The 23,008-nt window shown below is 44.1% G+C and overlaps 1 protein-coding gene across 7 annotated transcripts in view; it reads left to right on the top strand.

Annotated features, from left to right (window-relative positions):
• ubap2l (ubiquitin associated protein 2-like) overlaps nt 1-23,008 on the top strand; it is a 131,467-nt gene that overhangs the window by 58,843 nt on the left and 49,616 nt on the right. For all 7 annotated transcript variants that reach the window (XM_069940160.1, XM_069940164.1, XM_069940163.1 and 4 more), the window contains 5 exons: nt 6,241-6,409; nt 7,887-7,982; nt 9,664-9,706; nt 12,517-12,626; nt 18,732-18,791. In XM_069940160.1, coding sequence (XP_069796261.1) covers nt 6,241-6,409; nt 7,887-7,982; nt 9,664-9,706; nt 12,517-12,626; nt 18,732-18,791 — 478 coding nt within the window. The remainder of the gene's footprint in view (nt 1-6,240; nt 6,410-7,886; nt 7,983-9,663; nt 9,707-12,516; nt 12,627-18,731; nt 18,792-23,008) is intronic.

Below are 23,008 nucleotides of genomic sequence, written 5' to 3'. Positions count from 1 at the left end.
GCAAAGGAGGAAAAACCCAACACCCAACCCCAACCAACCAATTTTCCCCTGCAACCGTTGCAATCGTGTCTGCCTGTCCCGCATCGGACTTGTCAGCCACAAACGAGCCTGCAGCTGACGTGGACATTTTACCCCCTCCATAAATCTTCGTCCGCGAAGCCAAGCCAAAGAAAGATCATGTCAGATATAGGAAAAAGAGTAGACAAGGTGGAAGAACGAGAAACAGCCATAGAAATGGAAGTAGATGACTTAAAAAAGAAATTAAAAGAATCTGATAAAAAAGTTAAAGAAACACAGGAGCTGTTAGCTCAGAAGATAGATATAATGGAAAATTATAATAGAAGAAACAATATAAAGATAGTGGGCCTTAAGGAAGATGAAGAAGGCAAAAATATGAAAGAATTTATTAAAGAATGGATCCCCAGGGTCCTAGGAAGACATGAATTTCAGGAAGAAATGGAAATAGAAAGGGCACACAGAACATTAGCCCCTAAACCACAACCACAACAAAAACCAAGATCCATTTTAGTAAAATTCCTAAGATATACAACAAGAGAAAATATATTGGAGAAGGCAATGAATAAAATAAGAGAAGACAAAAAACCACTGGAATACAAGGGTCAAAAAATTTTTTTCTATCCAGATATAAGTTTTGAACTCCTGAAGAAGAGGAAGGAGTTCAATGCAGCAAAAACGACCCTATGGAAAAAAGGTTATAAATTTATGTTAAAATACCCAGCAATACTTAAAATAGTTATTCCGGGACAGCAAAACAAACTATTCTCGGATCAGGAAGAACCACGAAAATTTGCAAAACAACTACAAAACAGACAGAGAGATGAAGAGATGTAACAAGAACAAAAATGACAACAAACTATATGTGTGTGTATATAATATATATATGTATATGTGTGTATGTATATATATATATATATATATGTGTGTGTATATATAAAAAATAGAGTATAGGTAAGAACTAAGAAGGGAAAGAAGGGAAAGAAAGGGAAGAAAGGAAGTAAGGAGGGAATTAAGAGAGTGACCTTTGTTATATATGAAGATTAAAATCTTTTCTGGGGGGGCTGCGTGGGGAAGAATTACAATCACTGCGAAATCAGTTGACACTTGCGAGCGGATTCGCAAATCCAAATGGAGAGGGGAGATGTGGTTGCCCGACAAGGGACAAAGGGCAATTCAGGAAGGGGAGGGACTATTGGGGTTAAAGGAATTTTAGATATGAGAATAGTGAAAATATCTTATGTTTTAGAAATGTTGTCTTATAATGTGTTCAAAAAAAGAAAGCAGAAATGGATAAGAAGGGAAGGTGGTGATGAGGAAACGGAAAGGAAAGATAAACAAAGTATGAAATGGCTATGTTGAACTATATGACTTTAAATATTAATGGAATACATCACCAAATCAAAAGGAAGAAACTGTTAAATTTACTGAAAAAAGAAAAAAATGAGATAGCATTCGTACAAGAAACACATCTAACTGAAGCGGAACACAAGAAATTAAAGAGAGATTAGATAGGACATGTAACAGCAGCATCATATAATTCAAAAGCCAGAGGAGTAGCTATATTAATCAATAAAAATGTACCAATCAAAATAGAAGAGGAAATAATAGATCCAGCAGGGAGATATGTAATGATAAAATGTCAGATATATTCAGAATTTTGGAATTTACTCAATGTAAATTCACCTAATGAAGAAGATCAAAAATTTATGCAAGATATCTTTTTGAAGATAGCAGATACGCAAGGGAACATACTAATAGGAGGGGATTTTAACCTTAATTTGGACTCAAACATGGGTAAAACTGGAAAAAAGACTAACAGAAAGAACAAAGTAACCAAATTTATAATTAAATCGATGCAAGAAATGCAACTTTTGGATATATGGAGGAAACAACACCCAAAGGAAAAGGAATATACTATTCGGGTAGATATAAAACATATTCAAGGATAGACCTATTTCTGTTATCAGCCCACATTCAAGGGAGAGTTAGGAAAACAGAATATAAAGCTAGACTATTATCGGACCACTCACCCCTGTTATTGGCAATAGAGCTAGAGGACATCCCACCAAGAATATATAGATGGAGATTAAACCCCATGCTACTTAAAAGACAGGATTTTAGAGAATTCATTGAACGACAAATTAAAATGTACTTTGAAATAAATACGGAATCAGTGAAAGATAAGTTTATACTATGGGGCGCAATGAAAGCGTCCCATAATTATATAAAGCGTCCCATAGTTATATAAAGCGTCCCATAGTATAAAGTTATATAACCAAGATGAAGAAGGACTACAATCGGGAAACAGAACAGTTGGAAAGGGAAATAACAAATATAGAAAAAGAATTAGCAGTAAAGGAAGATACAACTAAAAGAAGAGAATTGGCACTTAAAAAAATAAAATATGAAACACTACAAACATATAAAGTGGAGAAGAACATAATGAAGATAAAACAGAAATTTTATGAGCTAGGAGAAAAAACGCACAAAATTCTAGCGTGGTAGCTTAAGACAGAACAAACTAAAAGAATGGTGTTGGCATTAAGGAAAAAGGACAAACAAATTACATATAATCCAACGGAGATCAATGAAAACTTCAGGGAATTCTATGAGCAATTATATCAAACTGAAAACGAAGGGAAAGAAGACAAAATAGATGAATTTCTAACTAAAATTGAACTACCGAAATTACAAACAGAGGAGCAAAATAAATTAATAAAACCATTTGAAATAGAAGAATTACAGGAGATATTAAAAAAATTACCAAACAATAAAACACCAAGAGAGGATGGATTCCCAATAGAATTCTATAAAACATTTAAAGACTTATTAATTCCTCCCCTCCTGAAAGTAATCAACCAGATTGATAAAACACAAAGCTTACCAGATTCATGCAAAACAGCAATAATTACAGTAATACCAAAGACAGGGAAAGATCCACTTGCACCAGCGTCATATAGACCAATATCTTTACTTAACACAGATTATAAGATAATAGCTAAACTATTAGCAAACAGATTAGCCGACTATGTACCAAAAATAGTAAATCTAGGCCAAACTGGATTTATTAAAAAAAGACGAACAATAGAGAATATCTGTAAATTTATTAACTTAATTCATACAGAAGAAGGAAATAAAACTCCAACAGTAGCGGTTGCTTTAGACGCAGAGAAGGCCTTTGACAGAGTAGAATGGAATTATTTATTCAAAGTACTACAAAAATTCAGCCTACCAGAGAAATATATTAATTGGATTAAAGCATTATATAAGGGGCCATTGGCGAAAGTGACAGTAAATGGATATATATCAAAACAATTTAACTTGAGCTGATCAACAAGGCAGGGATGTCCACTATCTCGCTTACTGTTCGCGTTAGCTATAGAACCACTAGCAGAACTGATAAGAACAGAAAATAAAATAAAAGGGATAAAAATAAAAGAGAAGGAATATAAAATCAGTCTATTTGCAGAACCAGAAATATCAATAAAAGAATTACATATGAAATTGAAGGAATATGGAGCAGTATCGGGGTACAAGATCAATGCAAATAAAAGTGAAGCAATGCCAATGAATAATGCGGATTTCACAAAGTTTAAGAAAGAATCGCCATTTAGATGGCAAACACAAGCAATGCGATACCTAGGTATACAACTAAATAAAAACCTCGGCCATCTATATAAACTCAATTATCATCCATTAATGAAAAAATTACAAGACGACTTAGAGCATTAGGAGGACTTACCACTAACACTGATAGGAAGGATAAACTGTATTAAAATGAATATTTTCCCAAGGATACAATACCTATTTCAGTCATTACCAATACACCTAACAGAGAAATTCTTCAAGGAGATAAAGAAAATAGTAAGGAAATTCTTGTGGAAAGGGGTGAAACTGAGGATAGCAGTAGATAAATTAACAGAATGGTACAAACAAGGAGACTTACAACTACCAAACTTTAAGAATTATTATAGAGCCGCACAATTAAGATACCTATCAAATTTTTATCAAACAAAGGAAAAACCAGATTGGACCAGATTAGAACTAGATAAAATAGGGGAGAAGATACCTGAACATATATTATATAATTGGGATGAAAAATTGGTGCAACGTAGGAATTCACCGGGATTGCATCATCTGCTCAACATTTGGAAGAAGATTCATGTAGAAAAGAATAAAACAAATTACCAATTACCAAAACTAATATTGACGCAAAATCAGCTAATCCCTTTCACAATAGATAACCTTTCCTTTAGAGAATGGGAGAGAAAAGGGATCAAAAGAATAGAAAATTGTTTTTCGGGAAATAAATTATTATCCTTTGAACAAATGAAGGATAAATATAATATAACTCACGATACAATGTTTGCATACTACCAACTGAAATCCTACTTGAAGGACAAATTGGGAAACAGTCTGAGGTTACCAGAAGGAAGAAATTTTGAATATGTGATTACAGACACAATGATAATTAAAAAATTTGTAACAAACATGTACATTAAACTGCAAGAAAAGGAGAACGAGGAAACAAATGGTAAACCTAAACAAAAATGAGAACAAGATCTAAACATAAAGATAAAGATTGAAACATGGGAGAAGTTATGCTCCAGAACTATGAGAAATACAATAAACACGAGGTTACGCATGATACAATATAACTGGATACACAGGCTATACATCACACCTCAAAAGTTAAATAAATGGGACCCAACAGTATCAGACAGATGTTTTCGCTGTAAAAAGGAAACGGGAACAACAATTCATGCAATTTGGACATGTGAGAAAGTGGAAAAATTTTGGGAAGATCTAAACTAGATATTAAATAAAATCACAAAAAGCAATATACCAAAAAACCCAAAGATCTTCCTCCTAAGTAATATAAGAAACAAAGAATTTGGACTCGATTTGGATGGTGCACAAAAAAGATTTGTTATGATAGCCCTAGCTGTAGCAAAAAAAGTATTATGTCAACCTGGAAATTAGAAGACAACTTGAGAATATAACAATGGTACATAGAAATGAATAAATGTATTCCATTAGAAAAAATAACCTATAATTTAAGAAATAACATTACAATATTCGAACAAATATTGGAGCCATACATGAAATACAATAGAGAAATCCTACCGTGGACTTCCACCACCTAAAATGACAGAAGGAGAAGATAATGAAAAGAACTGACTCAGTAAAATTTCTTGTTTATTTTTATTAAGTGACAACATTGTTTAACGGGTTTAATGTATCTTATAGATTGAACTTCAAATAAATGGGGAAGGGGGTGAGGGAAGGAGGGAAGGGAGGGGGGAAAAAGGGGGAGAAAACAACACAATATATTTAAGAAGAAAAATGTCTGTATGTATCTTTGTCAATATGGTTTATAGTGTGAAAAATAAAAAATTTCAAAAAAGAATGGCTGTCTCTGTACTCCAGAGAATAAAGTCACCAGGAGTGTTGCTTAAATAGGGTTCAAAGAGTTATCACAGATCTTTCCAACCATCACACAGGATCTTTGACCCACTACCGTCAGGAAGGAGGGTCAGGAGCGTTAAAATCAGGACTGCCAGACTGGTGGATGGCTTCTTTCTGGAAGCTGTGAGACTGATGTAACCAAGTAAACCACCCCAAAGTATAACTTTAAAAAAAATTCTATCTTTGTGTATGTCTGTGATTGTGTATGTATGTGTGTCGGGTTCCATATATACAACCAGATGATAACTTGAACTAACTCGAGCCGTAACCTCGAGGGCCACTGAAGTCAATTCTGTGGAAGGATCGCTTTTTTTACACAAACTGATGTTTATAAACAGTTTTTCTGTTTTGGCATATTGCAGTAATTTAATTTGCACTTGGGTGGACAAAGTTGCAGGCTCCCACAGGCTGTGATGAACTTTGTCCTGTAACCAAGTAAATAATTCCCAAATAGTAATATATATTTATTTTAAATCCTATCTTTATGTTCATTTACTTTTGGTTTTTGTGTGCGTGCTCGTGCACGCCCTTGCCTGTGCTTGCCTGTGCGTACATGTGTGCATCGTGGTCTGGATAAACTATTTTGTTTGGAGGTACAAGTAATAAACATGAGTGTTCTCTCACCTGGGGAAGAAGGTTCAGCATTTAAAAAAAAACCCAAAATCTGTCCCTCTGTAATTGAGGATTTGTTGTTCCTTCTCTGGCCTCTTCACCCCTCTGCTCACTCTGTGGTTTTTCCTCCCATCCCCGCAGGATTCTTGGGAAATGGTGGGCAAGAAGAAGAGCTTGGCTGGACAAAAGGAAGCTGGCCAGGCAGAAGGGACCGAAGAGGGCAAAGAGATCCGTGACCGAGACCGAGAGTTTAGCCGAAGGCGCGTGGGTGGAGGCAGGAGAGGAAGGGGCACCAGCCGGGGCCGAGAATGTAAGTGTCTTGATGGGTGTTCTCACAGTCCCACCGCGGGAGTCTGCAGATGCTGGGGCAGGTGCACAGAATCCAAGCTCACAAAGCAGGTGAGGAAGCATCTACGCTTTGGGCCTGGGCTTGCTCCCTATGGATGCTACCTGACCTGCTGAGCATACTTATGTAAAGCACAGGACCTTGGAGCGAAGTTGGGCCATTGAGCCCATTGAATCTATTATGCCATTACATCATGGCAGATATACCGGAATTCAAGCAACTGGCAAAAAAAATCACAGAAAATAAATAGTGAAAAACCAGAAGTTTAAAATTGCCGTTTGTTCGCCAATCTGCGCAGCATGAAATTTCAAGCAACTGGAATATGCACTTAACCGGCATCTACTAATCCCCAAAGGTGCTGGATACCAGGGATTTTGTAAAATTCCCTCTCGAGCCCTCCTTCATCCAGCACTGTACAGCCCACTGTGTTGTGCCACCCAATGTAAACCTACACCACATTCGTTAATCTTCCCACAGCTGGTGCATGACCTGCTGAGTTTCTCCAACCCTTTTGTGTAAGACACTACAGCGAATGAGTTTTTCCCTCCCTCACATCCAGAACCCTCTAATTTCTCTTGCATCCACGGGCCTGTCTGAATGTCCCTATTGTACCAGCCTCCAACACCATCCCCGACAATGCATTTCCACACACCTACTAATTCTTCACGCAAAATAAACCTTGCCTCACACATCATCTCACCTTCAACACATTCGCCAGCATGTGACGTTGCTACCGTGTCAGCACAGTACCGGCCCTTCAGCCCATAATGTTGAGGCGACCTATGTAAACCATCTCAACAATCTAACCCTTCCCTTCCTCATGCCTATAACCCTTTATTTTTATAGCTTCATGTGCTTATCTTGAGCCTTTTAAATGTCCCTCTAGTACCAGCCTCTACCAACACACCCTGTCAATGCACTCCAGGCACCCATCTAAAACCGATATCCTGTTAGGACTGCTGCCGTGGTCGCCATCCTGTAGGTTTGTCTTAGGCTTCTCAATCGCCGGGGGGTGGGTGGGGGGTTTGCGGGTGTTCTCATTTCTGGTGATCTGCTGCTCCCCCGGAGTATGCAACCTCTCATAGTATGCTGCCGAACACAGGCACCACCATCTTGGGCACAAACCTTTATGGTTGGGGGAGTTTTAAAAAAATAAATACACCACTGGCTGCTCTAACAGCCCGTATGGAGCTGTTGGAGTCATGACTGGGCAGTGGACTCTGCGGACCAGTGCTGCGTCTCCACTCCCTGCTCTCCCTGGTCCACACCAGTGGTTGCAGCAGCACCGCCATTTTCTTTTTCCATCTCCCTGACCACGAGAGCACTTGGTGTCGAGCGATTCGTAGACGTGGGGATTGTTTAGCGGATGCCCCCTCTTGGGTTACCGAGCAACCTGGTAACATGTAACCCTCCCCTCGGATGGGTTTCCTCCACTGTGCAGTTCGAGGTCAGGAGAACGGGCTCGACGGAGCAAAGAGCAGTGGAACCTTCGGCAGGACCTCCGAGAGAGGAAGGCGAGGACGTGGCAGAGGCAGAGGTAAGCACGCTTTAGAACGCGGTGTTGAGGTAACCTCCCTCAGGGAGTCAGTGTGTTCACCATCATCTTCTGTTCAGATTTATTATCAGAGTACATACAACCCTGAGATTCCTTTTATCTGCAGGTGTAGCAGAATTACCATTAATTGGTAGTGAAAAAATACGCATAAAACATGTAAACAAACTGTGCAATAAAGAGAGAACAAAAAGAAATAAGAGTCCTTAAATGAGTCCCTGATTGAGTTTGTTATTGAGGGGTCTGATGGTGGAGGGGTAGCAGCTATCCCTGAACCTGGTTGTGCGAGTCTCGTGGCACTGATACCTCATTCCTGATGATAGTAGCGAGAACAGAGTGTGTGCTGGGTGGCACGGATCCTCGATGATCTCTGCAGTGTTCCTTGTAGATGTATTCAGTAGTGGGGAGGGTTTTGCCTGTGATGTCCTGGGCTGTGTCCACTACCATTTGGAGGGTTTTGCACTCGGGGGGTGGGGGGGGGGAGGGGGTGGCAGGGGGTGGGGTTAGTATTGTTGTTCCCAAACTCAGTCCTGAGTATTGTTTTATTTACAGCCTGGTAGAAGCCCATTGAGACCCATAATGCCCAATTAACAACAACGCTGTATGTTTCAGGAGGGAGAGAGGAAACCAGAGCACCCAGAGGAAATCCACCCGGGCATGGGAGAGAATGTACAAACTCCTTACTGACAGCTCCGGATTGGAGCCTGGCATTGTAATAGCATGCTGCCCATGGTTCTTGGTGTATACTCTTTTTCTGTAATTGGGCTAAGTGTCTCAGGGGTGTTGGGGGTGACACGGGAGGGTTTTTCAGCTCGTCACCCTGCACCCGTTCCAGTTTTGTGATGTCCTTCCTGCAGCAGCCCATTTGAATATCCGTGGGGCAGAGGCCTCAGCCCAGAGTCCTGCCCCTCTGCCATGCAGTCTTCTCTGTCTTGTCCTGGAGCCTTTTCAGGATATGTGAGCTCCCACCATAAGTCATACGAGTAGATATCGGCCATTCAGCCCATTAAGTCTGCCCCGCCATTCAATCATGAGCTAATCAATTTTCCCATAGTCCCACTGCCCGGCCCTCTCCCCATAACCTTTGATGCCCTGGCTAATCAAGCTTTAAATACACCCATTGACCTGGCCTCCACAACAGCCTGTGGCAACAAATTCCACAGATTCATCTACCTCTGGCCGAAGAAATTTCTCAGTTTAGGTCGGAAGGCTTCTGCTCGGAGCGGACTTTAACGGGCTTCTCCAACATTTATGTAAAGAGCACAATTTGTCAAAAAGAGGATGACAGTGCAATCAAGCAAGGGTAGCATGAAAGTACCTGTCGTGGGGTTTATTCAGGAGCCTGATGGCTGTGGGGACCGAGCCCATTGGTGTGCCCTTTCACAGGCTTGAGCCTCATCCCCGATGGAAGAAGATGGGGTGGGACAGATCCCAGGCAGCGGGAGGTTGTAGAGGGGGGCGAAGGAGGGGTATGGAGAGTTTGGTCGACGTTCTGAGCTATGTTCAGTGCCTCCTGCAATTCCCTATCAGGAGCAGAACCTCTCCCCTCCCCGTGCCTGGCTTCACTCATCCGGTCTGCTCTTGATGTAGACGTGGGGAAATGGGACCAGGATTTCCTTGTTGGTAGCGATAAGCCTTGCATATCCAATTCTCTTCTGTTCCCTAGGTTTGGGCCGAAGAGGTGGAAGGTTTTCTGCCCAAGGAATGGGGTAAGTTGCTTTTCATAAACTTTGCAGCAAAATCGGTCCATAAAGAAGTCAGTTTCCAAGGAATTTTAAGATAGCAAAGCTTCTCAGGTCTAGATTCAAGCCACTCTTGATATCAGAGGAAATTTCTGATGCTGAATACCTGGAATTATGTACGGGGCAAGTGTTGACGTTTCTGAGGGAAGCATCCTCCTTGTCCCTTTGGATTTCTGAACTACGGAAGCTAAATTGCACTCCACCAACTGGTTTACTTCACAGGGTGTGTAACACGCTGGCTTAACTGTCCTTGAGCAGATGGTTTCTTCACGACGCTTTCCCGAAGGAATTGATATCTGGTCCTCTCAACCAGATGATTGAAATTTGGCGCTTGAAGACTTGCATTGGCTGTTTTGAGATGCCCCACGGCCACTCCGTCCACTAACTAAAAGCAAACTGCTGGAAGGGGCTCGGCAGGTTGATCAGCTCCTGTTGGGGCGGGCGGAGGGTCTCGGCTGCGAACGTTGACGGTCCCTTCCGTTCCCAACCCTCACTCCGCCTGACTCACTTTGTCTCTCTCCAGTCGTTTGTGTCTCTGTGCATCCCATGGAGTATCCCTCCCTCCCTCCCCCCCCCCCCCTACCAGGTTCAGTGGCTATTATGGAGGGCCACAGCAGGGAATCCTTGCTTATATGTCCTGAACCACATGCACTCCTACTTTAGTTCCACTTGCCTACATTAGGCCCAAACCCATTCAGCCCTTTCCCATCCACAGATTTCTCCAGTTTATATTAGCCCCCCCCAAGACACCCTTGCTCCCTATCCCTGTGTCTCCTTTCTTCTAGCTCCCCACCCCATGTCTCTGTGTATCTGTCTCACTCTCTCTTCCCACCTGTTTTCTCCACCTTACCACCCCTTTTTCCTCTCTTTCTCTATGTCTTCAGTCCTCCACCACCCCCTCTACCAATCAATTGTTTTTTTTTTTTCTTTTGCTCTCTATCCATGTCGACCTGTGGTCTTTTGCCTGTTGGCTGGTGCTCCTTCCCCTGCCCCTTCCTACCTCTTTATTCAGACACCTGCCTTCTCTCTTCTCCTACCTTGATGAAGGGCTCAGGCCTGAAACATTGGTCGTGCAGTACAACTCCAATTATCCAAATGGTCGGGACTGAGCCTATTTCAGAATTTTCTTTTCTGAGAACTGGTCATTTTTAAAAAAAAACAGCCCAATAGCAACAGCAAATGACTTTTAACCATGTTTAAACTACAAGGTAAGGCTTTAAGCATTAAAATAAAAAAAGTGCTGGCCACCGCCAATCACCAACAGTTCCCCACCAGGAGCCCGAGGTCCCCACTGCTGCCGGGAGAGCTCAAGGTTCACTGCTTCGGCACCAGGAGCCAGAGGTCCTCATTTATCGGAAACTTTGGTTAACTGAGGATTTTGGAGAATGAGATTTTGGATAATCGGTGTTGTACTGTATATCTTTGCTTCCTATGGAGGTGGAGAGACCTGCTGATTTTTTCCTCAGTATTTTTGTGTACAGGTATTCCCTGACTTACAACCTTTGTAACTTGCGGCCATCCACATATACGACTGAAACCCCCCCGCCCCCCCTCCCCGATGATGATTAGCTGGATCCGATCTCTGTCTCATCCTAAAGATTGTCACCCACTGTTCCAACTTGCAGTGTTTTGCAAACAACTGCCGTTTTGTTCCCTGGGCAGCGACCGTTCTATGACAGCTGCGGACATGTATCCAAAGCACATAATGCCCCCCTGTCACTTTCCACTCATCTTATCTCCACCTCCTCCCCTTCCCTCCTCCTATCCGCCTCTCTCCGCTGGCTCCTACAGGCAACCTGCAAATGCAACCCAAACTTCCAGCAATTTCGTTCAGGCCGACAGCTCAGTGAGCCCTGGTCGCCCTACCTTGGTGGGTTCATCCTGTGAGCCCAGTGTTCTCCCCCCCACCCAACTGCTCTAATGACAAAATTGGCAACTTAACCTCCAAGGCGACACCACGCTGAGAGAGCACAGACACTTGGACCTGATTCAAAGGGGGAGGGGGTGAAATAAAATTTAAAAAATATAAAAACGACACGATTACGGTGAAGGTCGGGCCTATCTATGGAAAGTAACACCTCTCGCGATAGCTAGCTTTGATGGCAAACTATAACAAGGATACAGGGTCATTCTGACATGCGTCCATTCTGGGATACAGCCAGAACAGATCACAGATGTATCTGCTGCAGTCGCAATGTCTACAGAGTTATCGGTTTCATGAAAATTATTTTTTTAAAGGAGGCTCGTCTGCCTCTTGGGCAGGCTAACCCACCTCCTGAGGGAGGTCCGTGCAGGAAATACATTAACCCCCATGGATGAGGCACTGATGTCCGTGGAAACTTTTCCCCCGCAGCCTGGCTTCGGTATCTCATTCATAAAGTGATGTCTGTGAATGCCGCAAGTGTGCCTTTGGTGAAGCCAGGGTTTGTGGGGGGCGGGGGGGGTTACCTCCTTGTGGGATGATACCTGGAACCCTGCTCTCCAAAAAATAGCATTACTCTCTCAGGATCCTTCTCTGGTAATTTACAACCCAGGAGCTGTATTTAATTTCCAGCGTGCTGGGCGGCAGGGCCCACTTGTTTGGCACTGCCCTGGAACGCTCAGGGCAGAGGGATTTGCGCCTAAGGTACTCCGAAGGCCTCCACAACCATCCGGCTGAGCCACGGTTATCTCTGAAACTGCGCTGCCTTTGCTGCCATGCCAAGATGGAAGTGGGGGGGCTGCTGCGCTCTCGCCCGAGGTGGCTAAGCCTCAGGCGTTCTGTGTCTTTGTTTCAGGACATTCAATCCTGCCGATTACACGGATCCTGCCAACTCGGACGAGTACTACGGGAATGCCAATCCAACGTGGAACAGCTCTGGCAGCTTCGAGCCGGATGATGGAACAAGTAAGCACTTCTGGTTGGAACCGGTCACACAGAGAGGATGTGGGTCCGATATCGTCTCCTTCCCAGTTTTAAGTCCACCCCTCGGTGGGTCTCCCATCTCCCTGGTTGCCTTTGTTCCTCATGCAACAAATCAGAACAAATTGTCACTGCTCACGATTAGCATAAACAGTGTTACAGTGCCAGCGACCTGGGTTCAAATCTGTAAGGATTTTGTACGTTTTTTTTGTGTCTGTGAGGGGTCGTGGGCCAGAAGGGCCCGTTACCCTGCTGTATGTCTAAATTTAAGATCCCGCTGACTCCCAGTGGCAATGAAACCCACCCTCTCATGCTTTCATTGAATGTGTTAAGGAGGTCACTTGCCCTTTTAAACTTCTCCAGGTCCATTCACTGGACAAACAGCTGGAATTTGTGTCTTGGATCCTGAATTTATTAGTTCAAATCCCCTCTAGACCAGCTGGGAAATTAAATTTGAACATTGTAAGGAGTTTGTCCATTCTCCCTGTCTGTCTGCGTGGGTTTTCCCTGGGAGGGGGGGGGGGGCACCTCCCGCTCTTCAAAACGTATGGGGATTGTAGGTTAACTGGGTGTAATTGAGTGGTACAGGCTCATGGACCAGAAGGGCTTGTTACCGTGCTGTACGTCAAAATTATTTAAATTTAGATTAGTGACACTGATGTGAAACTATTGGATTGTTCACTGACTTTCTTCGGAGGTGGATACAAGGCCACCATGCAATGATTTGGCACTTTACATCTTCTGCCATTGGTGTCAGTAGGAGGTGGATACTTCGTGCTAGCTCCATCAGCAGTGGCCATGTCCCATGGGTGAATTTAGAGCCCCATGTCAAATTTTCAGAATTTCTCTTGTTTCTTTGGCAAGTTCTTCTTCGCTCCCCCCCCCCCTCCCCCCCCACCCACTGTGAGTTTGGATCTCTGACCCATGCAGTGATTTCTGAGTTCAATGTGGGGCCATGGCTGCGGTGTCCTGGGACTATACGGGGGAGAGGCTCCCCTGGAGCTGCTGTGATCCACCCGCGAAGATCCGTTGCCCTCTGCCTGCTCGCTGCATCTTGCGATCTGGGGAAAACATGGGAAATAGGAGCGGGAGTCAGCCATCCAGCCTGTCAAGCCTGCACCGCATTCCAATGAGATTGTGGCTGATCTGATAATAGGCTCATCTTCACTGACCTGACTCTTCCCCTGCATGTCCCTTAATTCCTCAACTATGCAAAAATCTATCCAACCTTGTCTTAAACATATTTACTGCTTCAGTGGCCAGCAAATCCACATAATCCCCACCCTCTGGGAAAAGCAGTTCCTCCTCAATCTCCATCCTAATTAAATCTACCACCCTGAATCTTGAGGCTATGTCTCTACTTCTGCTCTCCCCCACCAATTTGAAACAACTTGCTTACCTCTATCTATTGATGCCTTTCATAATTTTAAACGTTTCTAAAAGATCCCCTCTCGTTCTTCTGAATCCCAGCGAGTACAATCCTAGACGACTTAATTTCTCCTTTTAGGCTAACCCCTTCATCTCTGGAATCAACCTGGTGAACCTCTACCCCTGCCGACAAAGCCAGTACATCCTCAACTAAGGAGACCAGAACTGCACGGTCTATTCCAGGTGTGGCCTCACCGGTGGTATAGTTGCAGCATAACCTCCCTGCTCCTAAATTCCACCCCTCTTGCAATGATTCCCCAGGGGGGAGAAGACCCTCACCGCAGCCAAGCACCCGCAAATCTGGAAGGTTGTTGTGCGCTGCAGACGGCACAGGCATTCCACCCCCTCCTCTCATCACCGTTACAAGACGGCAGAACCCGATTCTGGACTGTTTCCCCAATTAATCTACAACCCCCCCCTCCCCCACTGCCCATTTTTTTTGGAGGGTTGGAGGAAACTGAAGCCCCCGGTGGAAACCCACACAGACACGGGAAGAACGTAATAACTCCTTACGCACAGTGTCGGTTTCGAACTCTGGTCGCTGGCAGTGTAACAGGTGTAAAAGGGGCCGTAACATTGGTTCCACTCGTAGCCTCAAGATTCAGGGGAGGGTGGGGAAGCAATGGAGACTAATATTTTAAAATGCAGATAGATATTTTGCAAAGTAGGGATTGTGGGGCAAGGTCAGGTGGTTGGAGCTGATGGGATGTTGAAGTATGAGGCGGGAATTCACAGAGACGTGTAAAATTTCGACAGAGCTCGACAGGTTAGATGCAGGATGTTGGGGGAAAGTGCAGAACAAGGGATCGCAGACTGAAGACGAGGGGGAAGCCATTTAGAACTGAGATGGGGATTTGTTTTTGAAGTTCAGATTTATTGTCAGATTACATACATACCATCACATGTAATCCCAAACTACTTTTTCCTGTGGGCCAGCAGAATTTCTACTTATTGGAAATGCAAAATAACTACTCAAGAAAAGATAAATGCACAGAAGGGAGAAATGTAAACAAGAAGGAAGGGGCAATCAAACTTTTAAATTTAGACGCACAGGCCCGTACCCCCAAAATTCGCCCATTAACTTTCAATCGCCAAACGTTTTGAAGGAGTGAAGGAGCCCCTACACAGACGGGGACATGCAAACTTCTTTCCAGACAGCACCAGCTTTGAACCCGCGTCACTCATGCTCCAATAGGTTTGTGTGACCGTTCCTCCCCAAGCTTCTTCACTCGTGAACTTGTGGTGAACACCGTGCCATAGAACATGGCTGAGGCCGGTTCCTTAGATAGACTTAGAAGGGAGTTGGATGTGGCCTGTGTGGAGGAAGGAAAAATGGAAAGAAAGCTGGAATAGGGTACTGAGGTCACACAGTCACGATCGTATTGAATGGGCGGTACAGGTTCAAAGGGCTGAATGGCCTGCATTCATATTCCGTGTGACTAAGGAGGGCAAAAGTTGCAGTCCTCAGAATTCTATCCTACCCATTCGAAGGGGCATTGAGGAATAGGATTTCGTTTGTTCCCCCCCATGTATCAGTTGGCCTATTAAAATGCATCTCTGTCACTACTCTGTGAGGGGCTTCCTTTGGGTTTTTTAAAAATCGCTTTAGTTTTCCCGTCTCCTAAAATGAGACTGAAGACTGAGAGATGAGGTAGAACAGAGGAACCTGGGAATACAGATACATAATTCCCTGGAAGGGGCACCAGAGGTAGAATGTGTTGTAAAGAGAACTTTTGGCACAATGGCCTTCATAAATCAGAGGAAGTATGTTGAGGTTGCCATCAGTTATTGGTGAGGTTAAATCTGGAGTGTTACATGCAATTTGGGTCAGCTAACTGCTGGAAAGATGACAATAAGATTGAAAGAGTGCAGATGATGTTGCTGGGACTTCAGGAACTGAGTTATAATGAAAGGTTAAACAGGTTAGGACTTTATTCCCCAGGACTTAGTAAAATGAGGGGAAATTTAGGAGATATATACAAAATTATGAGGGGTATAGATCGGGTAAATACAAGTAGGCTTTTTCCACTGAGCTTGGGTGGCAAGGTGGACCTGGGTTGGGGGGGGGGGAACATTTTTCAAACAGAGAGTGGTGGGGGTTGTGGAATGAACTGCCAGCTGAAGTGGTGAATGTGGGCTCAATTTTGACATTTTAGGGAAAAAAAATTTGGACAGTTCAAGGGAGAGATGGACAAGGTGCAGGTCAGTGGGACTAGGCAAAATAATAGTTTGGCACGGACGAGAAGGGCTGAAGGGTCTGTTTCTGTGGTAAGAGTAATGGTAGAACCTTGGTGGAGCTGATAATCAATGGCCATATGTTTCTCGATTTAATAAACATCGCAGAAGAACATCCCAGTGAGATGTGTGGACCTTTGCTTTCAACTTGCTTCGCAAGTCTTCCCCTCTCTCTCTCCTTTCCCATTCTGGGCACAGAAATATGAGACTAATGTTTCTGCACAAAGCCCTGAGTTTGTGTTCCCAGCACGGTAAGTAAAGCTTGGGTAGAAAAAGAAGGCATCACGTTTTGATTGGCTTGGGGACATGCCCGCCTCGTTTCGTCTGGCCTGCATGCTACTGCATGGTGGGGGGGGGGTTATGGGAAACATAAACCATCCCCAGGTAAATTAAGCAGTTTGGTGGGGGTTTCTGTAGGAGCTGGTTCGTAGCTGAGAGCAAGGAAGGAAGATACAACCTCCATTTCCATAGCTACAACACATGCTTTTGAGGTACCGTATATTTTGGCAGATGTCGATCCTCCTTTTTTTCAGCCTCAGCATGTTACCATATATCAGGCATTCAAGTCTACTCACAAAAATCGCGATGTCTGAGATGTTGGGCATTTGTCGACATATAGGTCGACCCCTGAAATTGTTAATGATATTGATCTGCTGGAGGTGGTTGTTATCATGGAGGCTTCATCGAAACGACAAAAGTATGAAGCAAAAGTGACAGAAATGCCCAAGAAAACCAACTACTGCACTGTTGCAAGAAAATTTAATATATATGGGAAGTTGGGAAGAGTTTGGAGGAAGAAGGAAGAGACTTTCAGAAAAATACTAAAAAGGCAATGCTCAATGAGAAGAAGAATCACTCGTTGGCCCGAGTTGGAAAATCACGTTGCAGAATGGGTTCGTGAATAGAGGCAAGATCGCAACACGGTCACCCGAAATAAAATGAAGACATTTGCATTGCAGCGGGCAAAGTCGCACCCAGAACTCAGTGATGATTTTGAAGCTATGGTCGGCTGGGGCAACCGTTTCATGAACAGGAAAATCCTGGTATTATGACCAAAAAAAAAATTTGTTCTGAAACTACCAAAAGATCTTGATCATAAAGTTGCAAGTTTTCACCTGTTTATTACATTTAACCAGCAGAAACACCAGATTGCAGTGGCAAATACTGGAAACATGGACGAAACCCCATGAATTTTGACATGATAGGCAATAGAACAGTGGAATGTACAAACCAGAAGTACAGGCCACAAAAGGACCAGGTTTACCGTGATGTTATCGAAGTTAAAACCCGTGGTAATCATCAAATGCAAAATTAAACTAAAAATGAAATTCCCTGTGGGTATTTTCGTACATTTTCATGAGAAAGGATGGATGGATGAAAATGGTGTAAAACTATGGACAAACAATGCTTGGAACAGGTGGCCAGGGGTTTACGCAAAGAACGGAGTTTGCTGGTCTGGGATTTGCTTCGTAGCCACTTAACTGAGAAGACTAACAGTGGATTAAAACCACATAATACTTGCATGGCGGTTATCCCAGGTGGTGTGACGTCTCTATTGCAACCTCTCGATGTCTGCTTGAACAAGCTATTCAAGCACCATTTGGGTGAGGAATGGAATCCATGGATGTTGAGTGCAGAAAAAAAATCGTTCACAAGTGTGTGCTGTATCACTTGAGATGCTATGGGACTTCATTCTCAAGGCATGGGCCAAACTTAAAGTAGAGACTAATAAAATGGTTTAAAAAGTGCAGTATCACTTGTGCAATTGATGGCACAGAAAATGATTTATTGTGGGTCACTGAAGACGAAGCTGAAGTGCCCTCATCTGTACAGACTGGGACCCGTAAGATGACTGTTTAAACAGTGAGAGTACGGATGGGGTTGACGCCATCTTTGCCTCACGATGACAGCAAGAGTGATTTTGAAGGGTTCTAAATGTGTTGTTGCTTTCAATAAAAATTTCAATGAAAATCTGCTGTAGTTGGGGTTTTTAGATTTTCGAGGGTCAATGTACACCAAATCGGTTTTTCAAGGGTTGACTTGTACACTGAATCATCATGGAGCGGTTTTTGTGCTGATTTAAGGGTTCAAAGGTATATCTGGCGTATAAGTCAAACCCACCCCACCTCCCCCCCATTTTTGAGAGATTTTTTAAATGGTTTGAACCGGTGCGGACTTGAAAGGCCAACATAGCCTGTTTCTGCTCCGTAAATGGTTATATGGTTTCACAACTCTCTTTGTACGCCAAAATATACGGTATTAAAATTGTGTGCGTTTGCTTCTGATGAATATCCATAGGTAGACTATTGACAGGAAAAATGAGCAATAAGTAATATGGGGCACATAAATTTTGCTTCTTTCTTAAAACTAACCCTGAGTTGCATCAGTTGTCTCTTTCTTTCTGTTCTTTATGTTTTTTCTTTCCAGGACTTCAGTACACTGGGAGTGCCGGGATAAATTGTCCGAGAAAATTTGAAACTGTGCCTGGTACGCTTAACCTTTTGACTACTGTGGATGCTCTTTTTATGCGTCCCGTCCTACCGCTTCGTCTTGAATCGACCGTGTCTCTTTTTTTGAACAAAAAGTTTGTTGCTAGACAATTGTGCCTTGTTTATATTTTTCAAATTTTACCTTTTTTGAAAGAAATTTGAACTCTGTAATTTGCAGAAGTGTTGTAGAACTTAGTGATATTATGCAGTGTTGATGGCTGACAATTCTTATTTGGGTGGGTGGGGGGAGGGGTGGTTTGTCAAAGCACCAGGTGCCCTTAATGTTCTCAGATATCGCCAACTATTAATGCTGTTATTTGTGGATATATGACTGCTAAATTCTCTACTGCTGGGTATTTGATGTTGGACATAACAGCGTAAAATGGTTACTTTGTATTGATTCACATGGGTCAGATGTGCGTTCGCAGCTGTGACACCTTCACGGTTTGGTTCCAAGAACATCTCACTCGCCCCGAGAGTGTTTTTTTAAATTCCTTTGAGCCTGGTGGATGTGTTCCAGCTACCCTGTATCCTTTCCCCTCTTTTTCTCTTGTCTGCTTCATGCAATATATACAAGACAGGTGTGTTACTTGGCCCTATTGGCCTTCCTAGATATCGAGTTGCTCAGCATGGAAACAGGCCCTTCGGCCCAACTTGCCAACACCGACCTAAATGACCCACCCACGCCAGTCTCGCCTGCCTATGTTTGGCCCACGTACCGTTAAACCCACTTTTGTTTTCCACCGTAAGTATTCCCTATGCTATGGGTGCTCTCTCTAAAGTAAGGGATTACTTTAGATGGTATGTGAGTGGAAACAAAAAGTTTGAAAACTGCTGTTTTAATTGTCCCTAATTGACTTGTTATGTGCTCGGTTTCATAAACTCCAAAGGAACTGGGCCAATGACAATTTTTCTCAAGCAAAATATTTCAGTAACAATTGGGTCTAGAGCAGTGATTCTCAACCTTTTTTGTCCCACTCACTTACCACTTTAACCAATCCCTTACTAATCACAGGGCACTTATGGCATAGGGATTACTTAAAGTGGTATGTGAGGGGAAAGAAAACATTTGAAAACCACTGGAGTAGATGCAGAAAGGTTGTTTCCCACGGTGGGAGAGTCCAGGACAAGAGGGCACAACTTCAAGATTGAAGGGCATCCACTTAGAACAGAGATGCAAAGGAATTTCTTCAGCCAGAGTTTGATAAATCTGAGAAATTTGTTGTGGAGGCCGGGTCATTGGGTGTAGTTAAGAAACAAGGAAGTCTGAAGAAGCTGGGGTCAAGGGCAGAACACAAACCTACTGGAGAAACTCAGCAGGTCACACTGCGTCCATCGAGAGTTAAGGGTAGCCAACATTTCAGTCGTGGGGTATCAGCAAAAACAGACAGGCACCTAAATAAAAAGCTGTGGGGGGTGGGGGGGAAGGTGGAGTGAGAAGTGGCAGGGAGGAGAACTGTTTAACAGGTAAGAGGTACAAGGTGGAAGAAAGGAAAGATGAAGTGATAACGGGAGAGGTGCTGGAGGAAAGGAGATGGGATTGTGAATGAGAGAGACTCGGTGGGGGGGGGGGGGACAGATAGTGGGGTTTATGGAAGCTGGAGGTTGATGTTAATACCATCTGGTTGGAGAGTGCCCAGATAGAATATACGACGTAAGATAGTGCAAGATGCAGATTGGGCTGGGTTCCTGCACCTGTATAAAATCCAGATATTCCTGCTGGGAAAGGTTCGATGGGGTGGAAATAATGGGCTCGATTGGCGGAAGGCCTTCACAGTGCCAGCGATTGGGACTGGACCAGGGTTCAAATCCCGCACTGACTATAAGGAGTTTATACCTGGGGGCTCCGGTTTCCTCCCACCTACCTTTAAAAAAAGTACTGGGGTGTAATTTGGGCAGCACAGATCTGTAGGCTGAAATGGCCTGTTACCGTGGTGTATGACTAATTAAAGAAAATTGACAAGTGGCCAGTTATCCCACCTCACCCCACATCGTCTCTGATCTTGTGGGCAACCTGAGCTCCTTTAGAATAGTCACGGCTCCCACCTATAAATGCTTCAAAAACACAAGAGCTGAACATAGTTGGGGCACGCAGGAGCAGATTAATCATGGATCACAGAGTGAAACGCGAAAGTGTGCAGACGCTGTGGTTGTAGTAAAATCACAGAAATGCTAGAGGAGCTCAGCATCCATAGGAGGTAAAGATATTTTACTAATGTTTTGGGTTTGAGCCCCTTCCTCGAGTTAGAAGCCAAGAACATGAAGGCATCAAAATGAAAACTGAAGACTGGTAGGGGGAGGAATCCAGGCCAACAAAGGTGTTAATTGGATACAATAAGAGGAGAGGTGAGAATTGATTTTGGCTCTGTGAAAGGAGACAGGAAAAATGGAAGAGAGATAGAGACAGAGATAGGGGGCTGGGGGAAGGGGGGGTGGGTGGTTTAATGGAAATGGGAAAAGTCCATGTTAAGGCCATCAGGTTGGAGGGAGCCCAGACAGAGGATGAGGTGATGTTCTTCCAATTTGTGGGTGGTCTCATTCTGGCCGTGCACGAGGCCATGGATAGACATGTCAGCAGGAGAATGGGAATGGGAGTTGAAGTGGGTGGCCACTGGGAGATCCCCGCTTTTGCAGCAGACAGAGCCAAGGTGTCCAACAAAGAAATCTTCCGGCATGCACTCAGTCTCTCCGAGGTGGAGGAGACCACAACGGGACCACTGGATGCAGTAGACGACCCTTGCAGATTCACAAGTGAAGTGTTGCTTCACTTAGAAGGACTGTTTCGGGCACCCCGAATTGTGGTGAAGGAGGACGTGTGGAATATGTAGAACATATCCTGCTGTCACAGAGTTAGGTGTCCTTTAAATGTAGATTGTGACAAGATTGACTGAATCTAGATGACTCGTAGGTAGGGAGGAAACTCGTGGGATCTCCCTTTGTGGAAGGAGCACCAAATCATGGGTCTGTCCAATTCCTTGCTGATTCAGTGTTCAAAGCCTGCTGAAATAAATATCTGCTCCTTTCTGTCGTGGGCTTGTTGCTGCCTTCTTCCTCTGGCTCAGGCTTAAAAACTCAATTTGCAAGGAGAAAGACTCCCCTTCCAACCTCCATGTTGCTCTCCTGTCTTGTATACATTGTTGGAACACAACACATGAATGCAATTTCCTTGCTGGTTCAGAGGATGCCACTGGGCTGGTGTTTGCTTGCCCCCCCACCCTTAGCTCTCCCTGCTCTCAATGCTTTGAAAGTTTGTATTTAACTTAAAATAAAATGAGATGTTTAACACTGCCTCCGACTTTAGGTGGGGTCCACTGACCTGAAGTTAGGAATAATCTTTGTTTCTCCCCACCTCCTATCCCTGCCCCAGTAGATCTTCAAGTTGGAAATTGGGAGTTTTAATTTAGAGATACTGTGCGAGAACATGCCCTTCTGGCCCAAATACACTCGTGATCAATTAAATGGCTCCACCCCGTACATCTTTGCAACGTGGGAGAAACCACATGGGCATATAGGAGAGAATGGTAACTCCCCATGATGTTGAAAAGTTGCTTCCAAGCGCTAACCACACTGCCTAATTCTTAAAGCCCAATGCTGTAAGAAGCGGCTGCTGGTGTGACCCTCCAGGAGTGGGTTTTATCCCCATTCCTCCCTCCCTCAGACCTGCCGTGTTTGGCAAGGGGGTTCACCTGGTGCCAGCTCCTTGCCCCATTCCGGTTCACCTCCTGCCTCTTGCCCCATTCCGGTTCACTTCCTGCCTCTTGCCCCATTCCTGTTCACCACCTGCCTCTTGCCCTATTCTGGTTCAAGTCCTGCCTCTTGCCCCATTCCGGTTCAAGTCTTGCCTCCTGCTCCATTCCGGTTCAAATCTTGCCTCCTGCCCCATTCCGGTTCAAGTCTTGCTTCTTGCCCCATTCCAGTTCAAGTCCTGCCTCTTGCCCCATTCCGGTTCACCACCTGCCTCTTGCCCCATTCCGGTTCACAACCTGCCTCTTGCCCCATTCTGGTTCACCACCTGCCTCTTGCCCCATTCCGGTTCAAGTCCTGCCTCTTGCCCCATTCCGGTTCAAGTCCTGCCTCTTGCTCGATTCCGGTTCAAGTCCTGCCTCTTGCCCCATTCCGGTTCAAGTCCTGCCTCTTGCCCCATTCCGTTTCAAGTCCTGCCTCTTGCGCCATTCCGGTTCAAGTCCTGCCTCTTGCCCCATTCCGGTTCAAGTC

This window comes from Narcine bancroftii, chromosome 5 (genome assembly GCF_036971445.1).
Source record: "Narcine bancroftii isolate sNarBan1 chromosome 5, sNarBan1.hap1, whole genome shotgun sequence".
In the NCBI taxonomy this organism is placed as follows: domain Eukaryota; kingdom Metazoa; phylum Chordata; class Chondrichthyes; order Torpediniformes; family Narcinidae; genus Narcine; species Narcine bancroftii.
Note: the sequence above shows the minus strand (reverse complement) of the source record. Positions and strands in the feature narration are given on the sequence as shown.